Raw genomic sequence first — 20,717 nt, 5'->3', positions numbered from 1 at the left:
AGGCAACTGTGGTGAGGCAGAGTAATAAAAGCATTCAACATGAGTTTAAAGAAGATGTATTATGACATATCTATAGATATACATTTTTGCATATGTAAAAACATTGCTGCTAGAGAACAAGTGGGGAATAAGTGTGAAGCTGAAGGCTCTAACAGGACTTCGATAAAAACCAAAATGTGAAACCAAATGAGCTTCAAACTAACCTCTCAAAGTTACTCGGACCAGGGTAATGAGAGATCTCATATGCTGCTAGGACATACACACACAGGCACACACACACACACACACAGTGACATATGCTCAAAGTCCTAATTGAGTAGGAATTAAAAAAAAAAAAAAAAAACTTGGTGGAGGGAAGGAAAGAAAAAAATCCTAGCTCCTGAGCAGAGAAAGTAACTCTGCAGTGTAGAAGAAAACAACAAATGTGACAAACTCACCGATAGCCACAGTGAATTAGACAGGTTTGGAAAGACAGAAGTGCTTTATCCTGCACAGTTTTGTCACACTAAGAACTTCATGTTAATCCTAGGAGCAGGGCAATAGCTAAAAGGCATTAGAGCAGTATGAAGCTATAAAGAGAAGCAAGAGCGGATGGGAGGGAGTTGGTAGACAGCAGTTAGGCATGGCTGGGGCGAATTGAAGATGAAAAGGTCTGGAGCTGGGAAACTCAATTTACAAATGGACCATGGCCAGGCCATATATTAAAATAGAATTCTGATCCCCCAACTCTGCCATAACTAGTCTGGGAAGCCAACAACAACCTCTGCAACAATTGGTCTCACATGGTGAAGTTTTGGTCAATAAGTGTCAGCTGCCCTAATATTTGCCTCTCCTTCCCTTGATTCTAGTTCAAGGCTGTCCAGAGAAAGCCATGCTTGTTTGCCAAACCAGTCACACAGGAAGCCTCACTTCCAGGCAACCCACCACCAACTTTCCCAGACCAATGACCCGCCAGTACGTTATACCTGCAGTTTCTCCCCCCGCCACACACACAGAGTTTTCACAACCACAACCACACCCACCTTTGGTCCCCTGGCAAACACAGGTTGATGGTGGCCAACTCCCTCGCTTCAGCAAGCTCTGAATAAATAGGCTTTGCTTGTCCTCATTCGGATGGTCTCCACTCCTCCTGCAAAGTATTACTAATCAATGTAAAGGGGTATCTTGAGGCCAAAGGAATGGCTAAGCCAGAGCAGGAGCGAGAGGAGAGATATTCCACCATGTGTCTCCTGAGTAAGATAAAACCTGCCTAGGAGCCATGGTTTGAGCTGAGAACTTAGAAGAAAATCACACATATGGTACCCTGGAATTTACAGGGGAGACTGAGCGGTCAATTTCAAACTCTCAAGGATTTTAATTATAAATTGGCACTATTCTGCAGAACTGTAGATACACTAACAAGATTTTGAATGGCTCTGGTGATAGTTGCTTATAATTTTGTTAAGATCAGGCATGTTAGAATTCATCTCACATTTTGATATTATTGGTAGTGTGGAGAAAATTGTGGCATTCGGTACCCAACACCACTATTAAAAAAAAAAAAAAAGTATCCTGGAGTTCCCATCATGGCTCAGTGGCTAACGAATCCAACTAGGAACCATGAGGTTGCGGGTTTGATCCCTGTTCTTGCTCAGTGGGTTAAGTGATCCAGCTTTGCCCTGAGCTGTGGTGTAGTTTGCAGATGCCGCTGGGAACCTGCATAGCTGTGGCTCTGGCATAGACCAGTGGCTACAGCTCCAATTAGACCTCTAGCTTGGAACCTCCAAATGCCATGGGAGTGGCCCTCAAAAGGCAAAAAGACAAAAAGACAAAAGAAAAAAAAAGTAACCAGAGTGAAATATATTTAAGAAGGGATTATGTTTTTGTGAAGTCACCTAAAAAACAACGAATATTCTCTTGCTATTATCTTCAAATAATATACTTTAAATACATTACAGCTACACAGTAATAAAGTTAGCCTGAAATCACTAGGTAAGTGAACACATAAGTATGTGGATATGTAACTGAGAACAAACAAAAGAATGTATGCTGCAAAGATATTTTAGATTCCAAACAGGATAGACAGAAGCTGCTTTCACTAAATATCTGCAAAAAGAATTATTACACACTCTGCAAGTAGAACTAAGTTTCCAAAGTGAAGAAAACTCAACTTAGGCTTAAGTCCATCATATACATATTTTGTGTAGGGGGATATACATTTACTATAATATATAAAACATAGCTATATTTTATTTCTTTGTATACTCATGATGTGATATATAGTACCATTAAGGCAACATGGTCTTTATTTTTTCTTGCTTTTTTTTTTTAGGGTCCCATCTGAGGCATCTGGAAGTTCCCAGCCTTGGGGTCCAGTTGGAGCCACAGCTGTCCGCCTACAGCACAGCACATGGCAATGCTGCATCCCCCACCCACTGAGAAAGGCCAGGATCTGCATCCTCATGGATCATAGTCAGATTTGGTTCTTTGTTTTAACCTATTCCTGGAGAGTTAGAAGTGGGCTTTACTGTATTTAAAACAGAAAAGCAGGCAAAGCTAATCGACACGATGGACATCGCCAAAGAGCTTACCCTTGGGAGGCTGGGGAAGGAACAGCACCTGGAAGCGGACACAAGGGGGTGCTGGTTGTGTTCTAGTTCTTAACCTTGGTGCTGGGCTGTATGGGTGGGATGGGCTGGTTTAATCTGTGAAAATTCCTTAGGTGGTATCCTCGTTGTGTTTTTCTGATATGTATTTATGAGAAGAATTCTTAAAGCCATCTACATTCTATGTCATTTGAAAACCCAGCATTTCTTTCGACTTCTTTTAGGACAGAGGGGTGGAAAGCAGATGAAAGAGAGATCTCAAGCCTCAGTCTCCCCAAACTCTACGATTTTGTTCTTTTTGGAGCTGCACCTGAGGCATATGGAGGTTCCCAGGCTAGGGCTTGAATCAGAGAGCTGCAGCAGCCAGGGTACACCACAGCCACAGCAACTTGGGATCCAAGCCTTGTCTGCAACATCCACCAGAGCTCACAGTAACAATGCATCCTTAACCCACTGAACCAAGCCAGGATACATGCTCATGGATACTAGTCAGATTTCTTACCATTGAGCCACAATGGGAACTTCCAAAAGTAAAAATTTTTTAATATGGAAAGCAATGCATAATCTCCCTGTCTCTTTTCACATCTGCATTTCTGTCCCTTACATGGCTGTGTCTCTTGTCCACCCTGACCACAGGGATACACCCAGGGGGGCTTGCTCCGAGGTAATCCAGGAACTCCTCCTGATATCTTCATCTGGCTAATGGTGCCAGGGTGGGGGTGGGATTCTGAGTGCACAGACCCCTTCTTAGTGACGGCCATGTAACACAAAATTCTTTCCCATCAAGAAGTAGAGTCAAGAGACCTGACTTTGTCTCAGCACTGTCACTAGCTCACTGGGTAACCTTGAGGGAAGTTCCTTGACTTTGCTTGGTCCTCTTCCCCATTCCCCACAAAAGGAGGTAATAGACTGGATGGTGTCTAGGGCCCTTTCCTAACAAGGCCAGGGATAGAACCAGCAAGTCCTCATGGTTACTAGTCAGATTGCTATTGGCTGAGCCATGATGGGAACTCCTGATTGTGTTTTTAATCTGAAATCTGAAATCAATTGCATTGACTATTTGGCTTTGCAGTATAGGGTAAACATACTTGCTTCATTGCTTATTTATATAGAGAGGCTACAAAAGAAGCTATTCATTGCTACTGATTTGATATAAGAGGCTTTAATGTTTATGAAAGTATTTGTTACTTTTAATAACACCCAATTAAACTCAAAAAAGAGGTTCTCATCCTAACTCAGTGGTTAAAGATTCTGACTAGGAACCATGAGGTTGCAGGTTCGATCCCTGGCCTCGCTCAGTGGGTTAAGGATCCAGTGTTGCCATGAGGTGTGGTGTAGGTCACAGACATGGCTTAGATCCTGCATTGCTGTGGCTCTGGCATAGGCCGGTGGCTACAGCTCCAATTAGACTCCCTACCCTGGAACCTCCATAAGCCTCAGCTGCGGCCCTAGAAAAGACAAAAAGACAAAAATAAAATGAAGTGAAATAAAATAAAAAGTCATACAAGAACATCTAAAATACTCATTGGGGAGTAAGATGGCAGAGGAGTAAGAGGTCATGCTCCCCTTCCTCCACAAACACAACAAAAAACACATCTACATTTAAAATGACTGGCATAGAACATCAACTGCCTGCTGGCAGAAGGACTTAAAGCTCCAAAGTGGGCAGAAATTATAGGGGTGTGCTAAAGGGAATAAGGAGCTTGGCAAGAGTGAAGCCATCTTGCCGCCACCATCTATCTTGGTGAACTTAAGGTGACTCATGTGAGGGCTCTGAGAAGAACAAAGTCATTAGGACTTGGAAAACTCTGGACCCCAATTGTTCTAAAGAAATTCAGTAATAGCCAGATTGTGCTTGAAACCTCATTGAAGTAACAATATAAGGCATTCTTTAGAGCTATACACCTTCCTGTACCCTGCATGTAACTAGACATTAATGTAGCATGTTAGGCTCATAAGCAAGCACTATAAATGTATCTCCCCACTTTGTTTGGGGTCTATGATTGGGAAGCAATTCCCTGGGGGCCCACTGGCATAATAAAGCTGTTCCCCATCTTCCCTGACTGTCCTCTGAGGTGATTTCTGGGAGTTCTACAACAAAACTCTATTCTCTTTTGGGTAGAACAAAAGAAAAGAGAGAGAGAGAGAGAGAGAAACTACTAATTATAGTTCTTTTTATACAACAGAAATGTTCATTTCTGAACATATTTCCCAACGTGTAGTCCTAAGAAAAGAAAGTTTGATTTCCTTAGAGTTTCTGTTCTATGTTTTGTTTCATTTGTATAAAGAGCTTCTTAGAATGGGCAACGTAAAATTGACATTTAGAATTTGGGCAGTGTTTCAAATATAGGAGTTCTCACCATTCTGCGAGACCTCACTTTGATGTTATTCCACTTATGGTGGTGAGACAAGGAAATACAAAGACAGGGGGAATTTGAGGATATGATTATCCCAGAAGGACTTGTACTGATAATTAGTTGTTCCCAGTTTGCTCAATATGCCCTTAATCTGTATTTATGCAAAAAGTGTTAGCTCAGTGCCCAAAAGCTTTGATTATTTTACTGTATGTTAATTCCAGGTCTGAAATTTATACATTCACAAACTTGAGGCAGAATAGTAACTCAGGGAGTCAGTGTAGGAGCATGAACTTCAATGCATTCTTTGATATGGCCACTGATTAACATATATGACTTGAGGGCTCCAGGGAGTAATGTCTCCACAGGCCTTGTTTCATGGTAAGAAATGCCCATTCCCCACAGACTTTGTTTACTATAGAAAACATGAATCTCTAGCCCACTCCTCAACTGATAAGAAAGGAATGAGAGGGGGAGTTCCATTGTATCTCAGTGGTTAACAAATCCAACTAGGAACCATGAGGACACAGGTTCAATCCCTGGCCTCGCTCAGTGGGTTAAGGATCCAGCATTGCCCTGAGCTATGGTGTAGGTCACAGATCTGGCATTGCTGGAGCTATGACATAGGCCTGCAGCTACAGCTCGCTTTAGACCCCTAGCCTGGGAACCTCCATATGCCACTGGTGTAGCTCTGGAAAAGACAAAAAGACAAAAAAAAAAAAAAAAAAAAAAAAAAAAAGGAATGAGAGGAATGGGGACTTAATCTAAGGAAAGAAAAGGACAAAGAAAAGCACAAAACTTTGGGGACATTTCCAAGCCCAAAAGCCCGTTTGGGCAAGGACTGATATAGGTAATTGAACAAGGCCAATGAGAGAAAACCACATCTTTCTGGACCTCACATTGGTGCCCCTCCCCACCTTTAAGAGATAAAAATCCCTATAGGACAATAAGGAAGGGGGGCTCTTCTCCCCCCTCCCAGCAACTCTGGGTGATATCTGCTTTCCTTTAATAAAGACTTTGCTTGCTTGCTTGCTGCCTGTTTGTTCATGGAGATCATTCTTTGACTGACTTGAACAAGAACCTGGATTCTGGTATCATCTTTCCAGCATCATCCTGACTAGATATTTTACTTTGTAAATATTCTAGAGTGGGAGAAGAAAAACACTTAACCTCTATTTTGCCAAAAGAAAGGGTTGGGATTAATACAGAAAGAAGTTGAAAGAGAAGTTCTGAAATCCTGAACTTTTGTCTCCTTTTCACAGCTTATTCACAATGTCTTTTGGATGCAAGGTGTTTGTAAAAATACTGTAGTCCAATTTACATGCAAACGAAAGCTATTTTATGAAATGTGCTATTTCATTATTTAAAGTGGATATTCCAAGGAAACTAAATGATTTTTCTGGATGAATTATAATGCCTTTCCACAAGAGCATTTCAGTAGAGACATGAGCTTAACAATTATATTTGTTGAAAACAGGTATGTACTTTTTTATATAATTTACACCAAAACCGCCCAATATTTTATTGAGTTCAGAATAAACTGTTTAGAATAAACAGTTCAGATGCATCTTATGGAACACAAGCCTACACTTTTACAAGTACAGATTCTCACAGTCACAGAAAAAGTTAAAAACCAGCCATACAATTGTCAGGTAATTACATGGTTATCGATTTCTACTCAAACAACTTTAGCAATTTTTCAATAAAACACCCAGTGTGACTAGAGCACCTAGTTGTCCTTATTTGCATAAGAAAGGTTCTGACTAGAACACAGCAGGGTACTCCTCTTTATTTCCATTGCTCCTCCTCATTGGGGCATTTAAGACACATAATTTTGCTATACACTCTGCCACTGCAGATCTTTTACTTGATTCATGATTGCCAGGGGAAAGGCAAAGATATTCTCAAAAAGTATAAAAACTCAACAAGGAGTGGGCATGTATGCTAAAAGTGGCATTCCTGAACAAGTCCATGACAGTGAAGCCCCATCTGATTCACTGGCAAGGTCAAGGGTGAGATCAAGAGTGTCAAATTATGAGTCCTTTGAACTTTACCTCCTCTTTGACTTGGTGATGGTTTTATTATTTTTCTAATAAAAGTCCTTTGCAATTTCTAACATGTTTAGGACACAAAGGAAAGGAAATGTTATAGAGTTAATCAAGATGGTGAAGGGCAGGAGTTCCCATCATAGCTCAGCAGTAAGGAATATGACTAGCATCTATGAGGATGTGGGTTCCATCCCTGACCTATCTCAGTGGGTTAAGGATCTGGCATTGCCATGAGCTGTGGTGTAGGTCACAGACATAGCTCAGATCTAGCATTGCTGTGGCTGTGGCCCACAGATGTGGCCCTAACATGACCAAAAAAGAAAAAGAAAAGATGGCGAAGGGCATCAGAAGTAATGGTGTCACCCCAGTTTGAGGCCATGGAGCAGGCAGAGTGAAGTGGACCAAGGAAAAGGTATAAGTGTGATTGGTTCTTTCTGGGCTCAGGCCTTTCCAAACTCTGAAACCAGTGAAGGCTTTGGTTCCTTTGATGCCAAATTGAAATGCAGAGACAGAGTTTTGGGTAAAGGAGAAATAGCTCTATTGCTTTGCCAGGCAAAGGAGGGCCACAGCAGGCTAATGCCTTAAAGACTGTGCCTTCTCCCACCCCCTTGGAAAGAACTGCAAAGTGTTTTATAGTAAAAAGGAGAAAAAGAGGTTTTCAGACAGGAATCAGGATTGGGACAGACACGCAGTCTTCTTTCTTTGGGGGAATCCTAGTCATCAAAGCTGCAGTCAGCTGATCTCAGCCTGATCATGATGGTGGTCTTCTGGGTTATTGCCCAGAATAACAGTACTTGTGAAAAGGGCATGTTGAGCAGAGAGTAGAACTGACTAGGAAAGTTCCTGAAAAAAACCATATGCTAATCATTTTTAACCCACAGGCAATTATGCTCAGGGTGCCTAATCTTAAGCTTATGGGTGATTGTGCTTAGGGTGTAACTAAGTCCAGGAGAAGGACAAAGAAGGACTCCAGGCTCTTCAATTTTGAAGTATTCACTTCAAAAAGAAGGGGAAGGAGAATAACTTTTCTCTCAGGGGTATGAGGCACCTGCATTGCCATCACCATCTTCACTCTTCTTCCCTGAGTCAGTACTAGAATATGTGGGCACAACATTAAAGGCTATGCCCAAAATGTCAGTAATCAAGATAAGTCACAACACTTTTAATGCCTTTTTCTTTGAGGGGAGGCTACACCTGTGGCTTGGGGAAATTCCACGGCCAGTGGTTGAACCATCACCATTACAGAGACAATGCTGAAACTTGACCCCCATGCCACATGGGAACTCCTTAATGCTATTTTTGGAAAACAAATGAAACATCAAAATAATGCATGATGAACAAAATAGCAAGCTTTTAAATACATAGAGGGTGAGCAGAGCAATGTCAGAGCCTGAGGCCAAAGAAAGAAATTAAGAATTCTAGTTCTGTCAATAACTAGATCCTTGTTTTCACACATCATAGCCTGAACTCTGTCCTCTATTTCTACCCTTTGTTCTCCCTTCACCACATGCCTTCACTCCCCAAACTCCAGATCAATATCCCATCTTCCATCCTGGGCTTCCATGAGGCCAGAGTGATCCTGGAGAGAACACTGGATTCTAGCCATGGATTCTTTTTTTGTGTGTAGGGCCACACCCACAGCTTATGGAGGTTCCCAGGCTAGGGGTCTAATGGAGCTGTTGCTGCCAGCCTATGCCAGAGCCACAGCAATGCCAGATCCAAGCTGCGTCTGTGGCCTACACTGCAGCTCATGGCAACACCGGATCCTTAACCACACACAAGTGAGTAATGCCAGGGATTGAACCCGCAACCTCATGGTTCCTAGTGGGATTCATTTCAGCTGGGCCACAATAGGAACTCCATGGATTCTTTAGTATATCAATTCTCATCCTACTATAAAATAATATAATTGTATCCTGAGGAGTCTTGGCAAGAGACAGTGGGGTTAAGAATTGGAGGCTCTGGCCCCTGTCAACTGCTCTGCAGAAACGTCATATCAACGTCCTCCAGAATGATGTCATCTGATTGTACACTAAGAATCCACAAGAACTAACTGCAGCATCTCCTGACTTGACACTTTTAAGATGATTATGACACTTTTCTTTTGCAAGTTCTCACAATACCATATATCAACTATTTTGTGGCACTTGCTATGCAAGCAGCCATATAATATTCTTCAAAGCTTTCAACTCAGTATCAAGTAAAAGCAAAGATTATTTTGATATATAGACATTTCTCATTTTTTTCTACTTTCAATGTAACGTTTCCTGTGAGTTTGTGTTAGTATGTCAGTTTGCACACCATTTTCTTCTTTCCAGTGCACTCTACAAAGAGTTTTGTGTTTCACAACTCTGTTATGCTCAGCTAAATAGAACTTGCACAAACTGAGCCATGTCATGAAAATTTCAAATACTTCAAGTAAACCAAAGCAAAAATAATTCCAATTCTTCAGCATTTGGAACAAACATTTTAATAAGATTCGCTTTGAAAAATAAGAAAAGTTCTAAAGTTGCAATCTGATTTTTTAAAAATAGTGTTTTCTGTTAAATACTTCTTTGTAATGATATTGTAAATGACCGTTATTCATATTGACATTTTTGGAGTTGTGTTCCTAGAGTGTCTGAGCCTCATTCTTTGTTTATTCTTTATGTTTAATTTTGTTTTGAAAGTATACCTTTAGGGAATTCCTGCCATGGCTCAGAGGTAACAACCTCAAGTAGTATCTGAGGATGTGTGTTTGATCCCTCGTCTCACTCATTGGGTTAAAGATCCAGCATGGCCTTACGCTCTGGGGTAGGCCATAGAGGTAGCTCTGATCTGGCTTGCTGTGGCTGTGGTGTAGGCTGGCAACTACAGCTCAGATTCAACCCCTGGCCTGGGAACTCTCCTATGCAGTGGGGTGGGCTCTAAAAAATAAAAAAGGCAACAACAACAAAGAAGTACACCTGTTAAAAAGGTAGAGAAGGAGGGAGGAAAGAAGAGGTTCTGTCTCTGCAAAGTGCTTTCCCAAGAACTTTATGAAATTAAGTATCATTCTGCCCATTTCTAGATGAGGAAACAGGAATGAAGAAAATGAGAGAAATCTACAATCCCACAGCTAAGTATATACAGTTGGAATACAAAGCTATGTGCCTTCCAAAATGTGTTCTCAAGCACTAGGGTGCAATAGGAGATATAAACTCCTTATTGAAGCCACATATTTTATAATGGAATAAAAAATATGTTTGTGACCCGCAAATGAAAAAGTGAAGAAAAGCTTCTGCTCAATGGGTTTTGCTAATCAGGGAAGAGAGGGAATGCCAAAACTCTTGTTTCTTGACCCCTTGCAGTCAAGAAACAATAGAGCAGCCTTGAGAAATACTGGGTTCTGGTTCCTGCTCAAGGACTGTACATAACTGAGTGTTTTCCAGCTCTTCAGGAGGAACTAAGGTCCCCACCCATGTAGAGGATGGTAACCTCAAGATGAGCAAAAGATTTCTCTCAAGCTTGTTACCAACCCATGGGAAGAAAGTCATCCACCCTAGAGACCTCACCCCATCTTTTGCCTGTAAAGAACTTCTCCCTCAAACCATTGAGAAGTTCGGGGGTTTTGAGTACCAGAAACTCATTCTCCTTGCTTAGCCCTGGAATAAACCTTTCACTGCTGCAAACTGCAATGCTTGTTGTTTGGCCTCACTGTGTGTTCTGTTAACATCTCCTCTTGGAGGCAGCATAGAGATCCCCACTTCAGTTTACTTAACCAGAACGCTTTGTATTTCTCTGTATGTACAACTCCCACTCCATTCAACAAGTTTGCATCCATTCCCTCCCAAGTTTCTCTCATCTCATTTCAAGCACCTTTGGAAAGTACTATTTACTAATTTTTTTAAAGAGGAAAAATACCTGCATACAATAAATTTCTTTCTTTTATTATTATATTTAAGCAGAACATTTTAACTATTCTGAAGATAACCATATCAGAAAAAAACTCAGCTTTTTCCCTTTTAAAGTTATTTTCCAGGTGGCAAAGTAAGTCCGTATATTTTAGGGTTTTTTGTTTTTGTTTTTGTTTTTTAAGCTTTACAAATCCACAACACAAAGTGGGATGTTTAGTCTTGTTCCCTCTAAATCTCATTTCTGTGGGATACAGAAATAGGCATTCTTAGATATAGTAAGTATGCATATCTATATGAGCACAGACACGTCTCTGTGTCCCCACACAAACAAGTTTCACACTACATGCTAAAGGTTTGTGGGTGTCATTGCAGGTCTTTCCGTGTATGCACAAAGGGGAAGGAGAGGAAGAGCAACGTGCTAAAACAAGTTGAAGCAGCCAGACCTCAAGACCATAAGGCATCTCAGAGAGCAACACACATAAAAAATATTCCATTCCTCAGAAGTTAAATCACTGATACATGTAGAACACTTTCAGTTCTTACAGAGGAGGGGTAAGGACAAAAGCAAGATACCTTCTGAAGTCGTCTTGTAGGGAAGACAATAGTAATTCTTAAAAGCAATGGGTGCAGAGGAAGAATTCACTGCAAGATAATGACTCAGCAGGTGGGCTGGCTCCATCCTGCTCAATTCAGCTGAAGCCTGCCCAGCAGGCCCTGATCTTCAGGATTCAGGGTCACAGGGATTGGGCTTCTGTCTTAAGGAGTTTTGTACATCCAAACTCTGACAGGGACTCCCATTTTGTACCATGGAATATATACAAATTAAAACCACACACTCACCCCACAGTACAAGAACAAACAAGAAGAAGGGAAGCTGCTGCCACCAGCAATTCAGAAGGTTTAGGAACCACAGCTGTAACCTACCTGCTAAGGATTCTCTCACTCACACCTGTATTTGCCTGTCCATGAGGCACAACTCCTTGGACCTCTTAAAGGCACCAAATGACTATCTCCTGAACTGTAGGCAGTCATCCTTTTTTTTTTTTTGTTTTTAATTTTTAAATTGTAGTTGATTTACAATGTTCTGTCAATTTCTGCTGTACCGCAAAGTGACCCAGTCATATATACATATGTACATGTACTCATTTTCTCATATTATCCATCATGTTCCATCACAAGCGATTGACTATAGTCATGTGTACTATACAACAGGATCTCACCACTTGCCTGTCACCCTTTCAAAATTCAAATATAATGTAACATGACAGACTGCATCAAGGGTTAAAAATGCTTCACTGGATGTCCTTTGCAGTGATAGATAAAGCCCACATCCTAACTTCTGCCTTAAGGATCTTGCCACAGCAGCTCCTGGCCAGTCAATTCCGCCTCCACAAGGCCGCCTTCACCTGTTCTGCTTCCTGCACCTGCCTGCTCCCCAGGGCCACACCAAGGTCCTGGTTCCTAGGGCGCCAAGTTTCTCATTTGCAGGGCCTCCTCACTGGCTTCCTGGACCCCTTTTACCCTCTGTCACTTCCTCAGGCTGAAGCCAGGGGAGTTCTGGGTGGGACCCAAATCTGTAGGGCGGGGCAGGTCCACCCATTGAAGCCCCAGGTGCCAATAGATCCTCTGCTAAGGCACTGCTCACCCTGAACCCCGGAAGTCGTGAGAAGCAGGAGGTGATGTTGATGCTTCCCCCACCCCACCACCACCTTAGTTGGACCCTCAATTTTCTCAGGGACTCAAAGCAATAATGAAGGATAATGCGGCTCCGGAATTGCATGCTCTTCAAAAGCCTACTTAGTTCGACCTCTTCAGAAACGCCCCCTCCCCACCCCCCGGCTCCGGGCCCTCTTCCGGCCCCGCCTCTGTCCGAGAGCGAGCACAGGTCGGCCCTGCCCACTTCCGGCTGGAGGGGGAACTGCCAATCACTGCGCAAAGACCTCGCAGTGCATCCCGGGACCTCCGCTGGGTTCTTTGTCCCTCACGCCCTGGTAGTTCCCGCCCCTGGGCCTGCGGGCTGTGCCTCTGCATTCGAGCGGTTGTCGGGAGGAAGGGCCTGTGGTTTATTTGACCTGGGCCTCGCGGCATTTCCCTGGGTCTCCCCAGCCTGTGGGGCCCTGAGTGGGGGTCGGCACTAGGTGAGTGAGATAGTCCGGTGGCCCACAGTTTGGTGGGTTCCACGTAGGGAAAGTGCGGCGGGGAGGTTGGCCAGCCGATCCTACACTGCCTGCCTTGCCGGGCCTGTTCAGCTTTGTTTTCCGCAGACCAGGGGTCCCCAGGCCTGCAGTGTCGACTGGCAACATGAAAATTGGGCATGTGGCCCTGCAGACTTCCCAAGTATTTAGGATACAAGCCGAGGTGGGAGAGTTACCTTCTGAAGGTAATTAAGGACCAATAGATGGTTTTTAGTTGGAAGATAATCATACTAGAAAATGCCTTTCATACAGGGAGAGACGTGGGCAACTTGAATTGGGGCAGAAGCAGTGACTGCCAAGCTGGTTCTGTGCACTTCATGGTTGGTTTACCTAATGACCTGGTTCTGACTCGTTGGGCAGAATGGTTTTAGGGTGTGCTTGGGAAAAGGGGAACAGGAACACCTGGAGTGCTTGAGCGCTTTGTTACTTTCCTTGCATTGTCCTAGAATCCTTTTTATTGTGTTTTTCTATTTTTTGTGTTTTGCTTCTTTAGGGCTGCACCTGAAACATTTTTTTTTCTTTTTTGTGTTTTTGTCCTTTTTAGAATCCCTTTTAAATATATCCGTTCATCGTGGTTGAGCTGTCCCTGACCCTGTCTAGTATCCATGAGGATGCCGGTTCCATCCCTGGCCTTGAGGTTCCTAAGGTTCCCGGGTAGCTGTTGTGCTGGTTGCAGATGTGTTTTGGATCCGTCATTGTGTGGCTTGGCTGTGGCATAGGTTGGTGGCTACAGCTCCTGTTCCACCCCTGGCTTGGGAACCTCCAGTACCGGAGGTGCGGCCTTAAAAAAAAAAAAAAAAAAAATCCAGTCTTAAAGGTATTATTTTTCTTCCTTTAAATGCTCTGGCATTTATTGGCTGTGTGAAATTGGCGCCAGGACTTTTTTTTTTTTTCCTCTTTTTAGGGCCGCTCTGGAGGTATATGAAATTTCCTAGGCTAGATTCAAATTAGAGCTCAACTTCGGGCCTGCATTGCAGCCGCAACAACACAGGATCCAAGCCTCTTCTCCCTGGATCATAGCTCATGGCAATGCTTAATCCTTAATCCTCTGAGGGAGCCCAAGGAGAGCCCACATCCTCATGGATACTAGTTGGGTTGGTTACTGCTGAGCCACAATGTGACATCCAAGGCAAGATTTTTATTTTTCTTTCTCTCTTTCTTTCTTTTGCTTTTTAGGGCCACACCCCTGGCATATAGAGGTTCCCAGGCTCAGGGTCAAATCAGAGCTACAAGTGCTGGCCTTCACCACAGCCACAGCAATGCCAGAACTGAGCAACATGTGGGACCTCCACAACAGCTCTCAGCAATGCCAGATCCTTAAGCCACTGAGCAAAGCCAGGGATTGAACTTGCACTTTCGTTGAACCTGCAACCTCATGGTTGTTAGTTGGATTTGTTTCACCTGTGCCACCACGGGAACTCCCAGGGCAAGACTCTTAAAACATCCATCAGCTTTCATTCTCTGATCTCTGGCCTCTCACTTCAACCTCCCCCCAAGTCCCATTCATTCCCCGTCTTCCCTTAGCCTACTCACAGGTAACCATTTGAAAGTACTGAAGTTTGGAAATCAGTGAAGCCTTAGTCCTTAGCTCTTATATAACAAGTAGTATTGGTGGGTAGGGAGATTGGCTTGGAAAGAACTGTGTAAGTTAGTGTCTTTTGCTTGCCACTGAGGATTTGGGCAGCTTTTCTGAGACAGCAGCTTTTAGGTTAAATATCAGTGCTTTTTTTTTGTTGTTTTTTTCCTAAGAGTGTTTGAGGGGATTTTTGTTTGTTTGTTTTGTTTAGGCATGTGTAAGCTCTCAGGCCAGGCGTGGAACCTGCACCATAGCAGTGATCTGAGCCACAGCAGTGACAATGCTAGATCCTAGGCCACCAGTGCACTCCAGCTTTTGAGGTTTTATGAGATAGTCTCAAGTTGTATTGTCAATGTGTTAAATGCCAGGTACTATGACATGTGCCCTCATTCTTGAGAACTGAATCCCAGAAGTTAATCTGGCAAGGACATCTAGCTAGTTAAGTGGTCCACTTGGATGCAGACCTAGTTCTGTCAGGTTTGGCTACCTCTCGATTTGTGTTTTGTCTGTTCTCACTGACAAAACTCACTAATGCGGGAGTGAATAAGCCCTTAAACTTTTTTTGCATATGTTATGTAGTGTGAATAAATGTGAACCTATCAAATATGACAAAGAGAAGGCACTCTGAGATGGAAGCAGAGGGAAGGCTAGGATGCAGTGGGTGTATGAAGGGGCAGTAGGCAGTAGAGTTGAGTGATAGTTGGCTTTTGGCTTTCTAAATGACGGTCTCCCAACCGAGTAGAAATCTCTACTTTTATAAAGTCCGCAGTGTTCCTTGTTTGTTTTTCTCGTCTGCCATTTTGTGTTGTGTGTGAACACTGAAAGCTCAGGGTGATTTTCTTCTGAATAGTATACTTTTAATAGGTTTGCATTGAAAAGTGTCTGTGAGTACTTGCGAGTTAATTGGGTGTGAGTTCTAAAGTTGTGCCTATGTTCATTTCATGCCCAATGGTCACCAAGGAATCATTCCTTAACTCTTTTTGGAGAAGTGGTGGGATATTGTCTCCATTTCAGTGTGACTATCTGAAATGGAAGGTTTTCATGCGTTCCACCAGGAGGGGGCGCTGTGTCCGGTCACACTGAGGTGCGATTGAGGCCTATACTTTCCACAGAGGGGAGGTGAGGAGGGGTGTGGCAGGGGGCAGGCTCTCCTCTGTGACCCAGGGTGCCTGCAGGGGCTTGGCTGCAGCGGGGGGCTCTGCAGGCAGCTGGGAGGGGTTGTGTCTACTCTGGCTCCCCCTGGGCTCCAGGTGGGACCTGCCGGCCCCCCCCTCTGCTATTAAAGCTCCACCATCTTTGGATTCATGGTGGTTTTGGCTTCAGGACCTCAGGGGGCTGTGTCTGTGCAGACAGGAGCTGGGTTTCCTGACAATGGAGGTGACCCTGGGAGGACAATGTAAGGAGAACTGAGGAAACATGGGGAGACGCTTCCTAGGTGGGACTGAGTTCTGAGGGTGTCTGTTTCAGAGGATGCAAGAGGGGTTCCATGTGGAAAACTGCGTTTTTGGTTGGATTTGTGTGCGGTAGAGACAGCATGTGGTAGGTGGAGGCCAGGTTTCCTGGCACCGTTTCCAGTGGAGGCTGTCCTTCCCTGTGGTGTGTCCTTGTCCTCTTGTCCAAAGTTAACTGACCCCACCATGAGGATTTAGTTCTGGCTCACTGGTGTTCCTCTCCTCTGGGCAGCTGTTTTGCTGCCAGCGCCACCCTGTGTTGGTGACTGAAGCTTCACCGTTAGTGTGAAGTGAGGGTGAGAGATGCCTGCAGCCTGTTCTCTCTGAGGATCCCTTTGACTCTTTTGGGTTCCACACAAAGAACAGAAGGATTTGCTCTTTGATGGAAACAGCTTCATGCTCCTGGTCTCTGAAGATGGAGGCTCTGTTACCTGCAAACAGGTGGTCACACAGCAGAAACTTTTATGAATCCTTGTGGCCCTGGGAAGGAAGGGGAAGAAAAGGCCTAAGGACTCAGGGTCATTTTGGAAGAATTCTTAGAACAAAACTTCATACAACCTTGATGCGATTCCATGACCAGTATTGAGAAAGAGCATCAGATGTGTGCTCCCAGAGACGCTGTCTGTTGTTCCTCAGGGAGCATCAGTGTTGTTTCATTAAGAGCTCCAGAGGATTGTAAGGTGAGGCCAAGGAGGTGAGCATGTGAGCTCCTGCATGTGTTTGTGGGAGTTCCGAGCAAGCTTTAGCCCAAAGAGAGGCAAGAGAGTCTGCCCCATAGGGCTTTTGAAGGGAAAAGTCAGTGCGGCCCCCATACCCTATGTGAGCCGAATGTTGGGACATCTGTATGGGGATGAACACATGTATCCAAGCAGGAACAATCTCACTTTGTTCTCCTTGTAGGAAGGGACTGTTCCTGAATCTTTTCTGAGACAAAGGCGGGAGAGTTTGGCCTTTTCAACATTTCAAAGTTGGCCTTGGTCTTACAGCTTGTGGGTGTGGTGGACTCAGGGAATAGCTTTTACCTATGATGGTGGATTCTCAAGATGCTGATGTGATTCCTCCACACAGTACTGATGAGAAAGTGACCCAGAGCTGGAGGAAGAAGAGGAGGAAATGGCAGCTTCTCAGGTAACCGTCCTGTCCTAGGTTGGAGTCTGTGTCTGCTTTTCCTCCTGAAATGCCATGAATTGAGAATGTAAGAATCATGAATTCTCTCCTTCTGATACTCTTGCCTGGTGAGGATGTTCTCAAGTACCTTTTCCTTGTGCACATAGGGTAGTCAGGATCAGCTCTTAAAAAGGCTGTCACTCTGCCCCAGAGCCTTTTCAGCATTGTCTGTGCACAGGATCCCTGTGGAGCATGCATTGTCACGATGAATCATTACCTTTCAAGGGTTGAAACTCTTCCGTGGGTGAGACATCACCATGGGAAGGCATGTCTAGAACAGTTTTATGGCTCCCGTGTTATCCCCTTTAAGGGAGGTAGAAATATGGTAGAGAATACTACTGTTTCAAATATATAGTATTGAATGTTTGAAGACATTAAAAACATTCAAAGCATTTCTTTTGACTTGCTGCTTTCATCTTGAGTCACATAATGACCTCAGCTTTGGCACATGGCATGTGCCCTTTCCATTTCAGGGACTTCTGACATTTGAGGATGTGGCCATCGATTTCTCTCCAGAGGAGTGGGAATGTCTGGACCTCGGTCAACGGCACCTGTACAGAGATGTGATGTTAGAGATCTGTAGGCACCTGGTCTCCTTGGGTGAGGACCCCTTCCTTCCAGAATTCCTTTTCTCCCACTGGGTGTGGGATCCTGCATTTGCAGAATGTCTCCTGCCATTTTCTTGCCCATACAATAGATTTTCAGACCCCACCATTTTAGGAGTAACTGAGAGTTGGTGGGTGCAGGTAGAAAGGCTTCATAATGAGGCATCCTCATTGTAACCGAAGTCCTCCTTGAGGAAAGCTGCCTCCTTCACTTTAGATTATTTGCAGTTCTGGCAGTTCATATGTATAAAGAGCTCTGCCGGCCTCTTAAAATCAGATTTGGACCCTTTACTTTTGACTCAGGAGTCCTTAGATGGGGAAGAGAGGAACTGATTTTTACCTGTCACTCAGGGTCTGCAATGTGCTTTCAAAAGGCAGTATCTGGGGAAATTACTGCCTAGAATGTTTTACCATTCCACAGTGCCATCGCTTGCACCTGAGTCCAATCCTAGATTGGATATTGGTGAATCTCTAGGAAAATGAATGTTTTTCTTTCCAATGAACAGAGTATGTTATCTCTAAGCCAGACCTGGTTCGCCTGTTGGAGCAAAAGACAGATCCCTGGGATATGAAGGGAATGGAGACAGTAGCCATACAGCCAGGTATGTGTGCATGGGTGAAGCAGATGACACAGGAATCTTAAAATTGGCTTTGGGAAGATGTGCTTCAATGGCACTGATTTTTGAGAAACACAGGTTTATTCTGTCTCTGTCTTAGAGCGACATCTGCTGCCAAAATCTTGTGTTCCTTAGCCCTCCATGTGTTCTCCTTCACCATGGAGGATTCTCTCTCACATCCACATGGAGAGCCAGAATCCTGGTCTTGACCTGTGAGGACCTGTATGTCCTGGCTGGTTTTTTTTTTTTTTTTTTTTTTTTTTTTTTTGCTTTTTTGTTTCTTTGCCGTTTCTAGGGCCGCTCCTGGGGCATATGGAGGTTCCCAGGCTAGGGGTCAAATCAGAGCTGTAGCAACAAGCCTATGCCAGAGCCACAGCAATGTGGGCTCCGAGACGCATCTGCAACCTACACCACAGCTCATGGCAACTCGGGATCCTTAACCTGCTGAGCAAGGCCAGGGATCGCACCCACAATCTCATGGTTCCTAGTCCGATTCATTAACCATTGAGCCACGATGGGAACTCCCTTTGGCTGTTCTTTTTTTTTTTTTTTTTTTTTTTTCTTTTCTTTTCTGGGACTTTTCTGGGCACACCTGGGGTACATGGAAGTTCCCAGGCTAAGGGTTGCAGCAGAGCTGTAGCTGCCAGCCTACACTGCATCCTTGGCAATTCAGGATCCGAGCAGAATTCACAGCCTACACCACAGCTCATGGCAACACCGTATCCTTAGCCCACTGGGTGATGCTAGGGATTGAATCCTTGTCCTCATTGATACTAGTCAGATTCATTTCCTCTGAGCCATGATGGGAACTCCCACCTGGCTTTTTTTCCATTGCTTTTGGGTCTTAGGAAAGGCTGTGCACATTTCTGAGTAACTCTTTGTTCTTTTTTTCATGCTCTTTTTTTCACCTAATCAGAAGGGAGTGAGGAGAGTTGTGGAAACACTGGAATTTGGTGCTAACATTCTAGGAGCAGTGGGGACAGATAGTGTATGTTTTCTGCTTTTAAATGTCCAATTGCATGGAAATTTGGACCATGACCCTGGAAAGTTCAGACTAAGTAACTGTGTCAAAGCATAATGCACCTTCCTAAATGTTACCCTCAAATTTATTTCATTGTATCCTTATTTTGGGAGGAACTAACATGCTACATGTTAAGTGTATTTTCCCCTTATCAGTGGTATAAGAATATGTCTAATTACTCATAGAATTTTTCACTAAATTAATGCATAGTGGAATACAGATTATACCCCACAATCATTAAAAGTCTTCATTCTTTTTTGATTCCTTAAGAACCATCCTTTTCTAAATGTGTCCTTTTTAACCTGAAGCTTCTCAGGAGTGTGTTCTGTGTTTTCACTTTTGGATGAGATTTATATCAAAATTACCCATAATAGTAGAGTGGAGGTATCAACTATAACATATTCCAAATAACACATATTTGGTTAGACGTCAGTCAGATAATTAGTCATCACACTGTATCTATGAAAATGTTTGGTTCATAAATATAAGAGTGCTTGAAGCAGAAAATATTCTTTTTTTTTTTTTTTTAAATCTATTTCTGGAGTGTCTGTTGTGGCTCAGTGCATTAAGAACCCAACGTACAGAGTTCCCCTTGTGGCACGGGAAACGAATCTGGCTAGTATCCATGAACTTGTGGGTTGATCCCACGCCTCACTCTGATTTGACCCCTAACCTGGGAACGTCCATATGCCATGGGTGAGGTCCTAAAAAAAGAAAAAGAACCCTCTGGAGTGTCCCTGAGGATGCGGGTTTGTTCCCTGGTCTCAGCCAGTGGATGAAAGATCTGGCACTGACACAAGCTGTTGTTTAGGTTGCACATGCAGCTTAAATCTATATTGCTGTGTCTTAAGCCAGCAACTGCAGCTCTGATTCAACCCCTAGCCCAGAAACTTCCATACATTGCATATGTATTCCAAAAAAGAGAAAAAAAATCTATTTCCCTCAAGGTGTCATGAATCATGGTATATTTCATTTCAAACATTTATTCTATAAGTATATGATTCTTTGCATATGTTACAACTTTCATGTTCTTCCTACATTTATAAAGAATGTTTTATTTGTATTCTAAAGGCATGAAAACCTTTATATTTTTATATCTGTTACAATGATGTACCTGTAATAAATTTCTTAAATTTTTCTTTGTCATTTAACTCCTTATTCATTCAAATTTTTAGTTCAGTTTTATATGGCCAAGTATAATCTATATTTTGTGAAATTCTCCT

At 43.4% G+C, this 20,717-nt stretch overlaps 2 protein-coding genes across 3 annotated transcripts in view; one reads left to right on the top strand and one right to left on the bottom strand.

Annotated features, from left to right (window-relative positions):
* LOC100526059 (zinc finger protein 11-like) overlaps window positions 1-20,717 on the bottom strand; it is a 387,036-nt gene that overhangs the window by 296,698 nt on the left and 69,621 nt on the right. The window lies entirely within an intron of this gene.
* LOC100620089 (zinc finger protein 11-like) overlaps window positions 12,761-20,717 on the top strand; it is a 28,601-nt gene continuing 20,644 nt past the window's right edge. Inside the window, exons 1-4 of one of the 2 annotated variants that reach the window (XM_013989289.2) lie at window positions 12,761-13,000; window positions 17,153-17,212; window positions 17,725-17,851; window positions 18,363-18,458. In XM_013989289.2, coding sequence (XP_013844743.2) covers window positions 17,198-17,212; window positions 17,725-17,851; window positions 18,363-18,458 — 238 coding nt within the window. In that variant the 5' untranslated portion in view covers window positions 12,761-13,000; window positions 17,153-17,197. Of the gene's footprint in view, window positions 13,001-16,984; window positions 17,213-17,724; window positions 17,852-18,362; window positions 18,459-20,717 lie in introns of both variants that reach the window. The other variant, XM_021101275.1, reaches the window with a different exon arrangement.

This window comes from Sus scrofa, chromosome 8 (genome assembly GCF_000003025.6).
Source record: "Sus scrofa isolate TJ Tabasco breed Duroc chromosome 8, Sscrofa11.1, whole genome shotgun sequence".
Taxonomy (NCBI): domain Eukaryota; kingdom Metazoa; phylum Chordata; class Mammalia; order Artiodactyla; family Suidae; genus Sus; species Sus scrofa.
The sequence above is the reverse complement of the archived record's forward strand: the minus strand, read 5'-3'. Positions and strand labels throughout refer to the sequence as shown.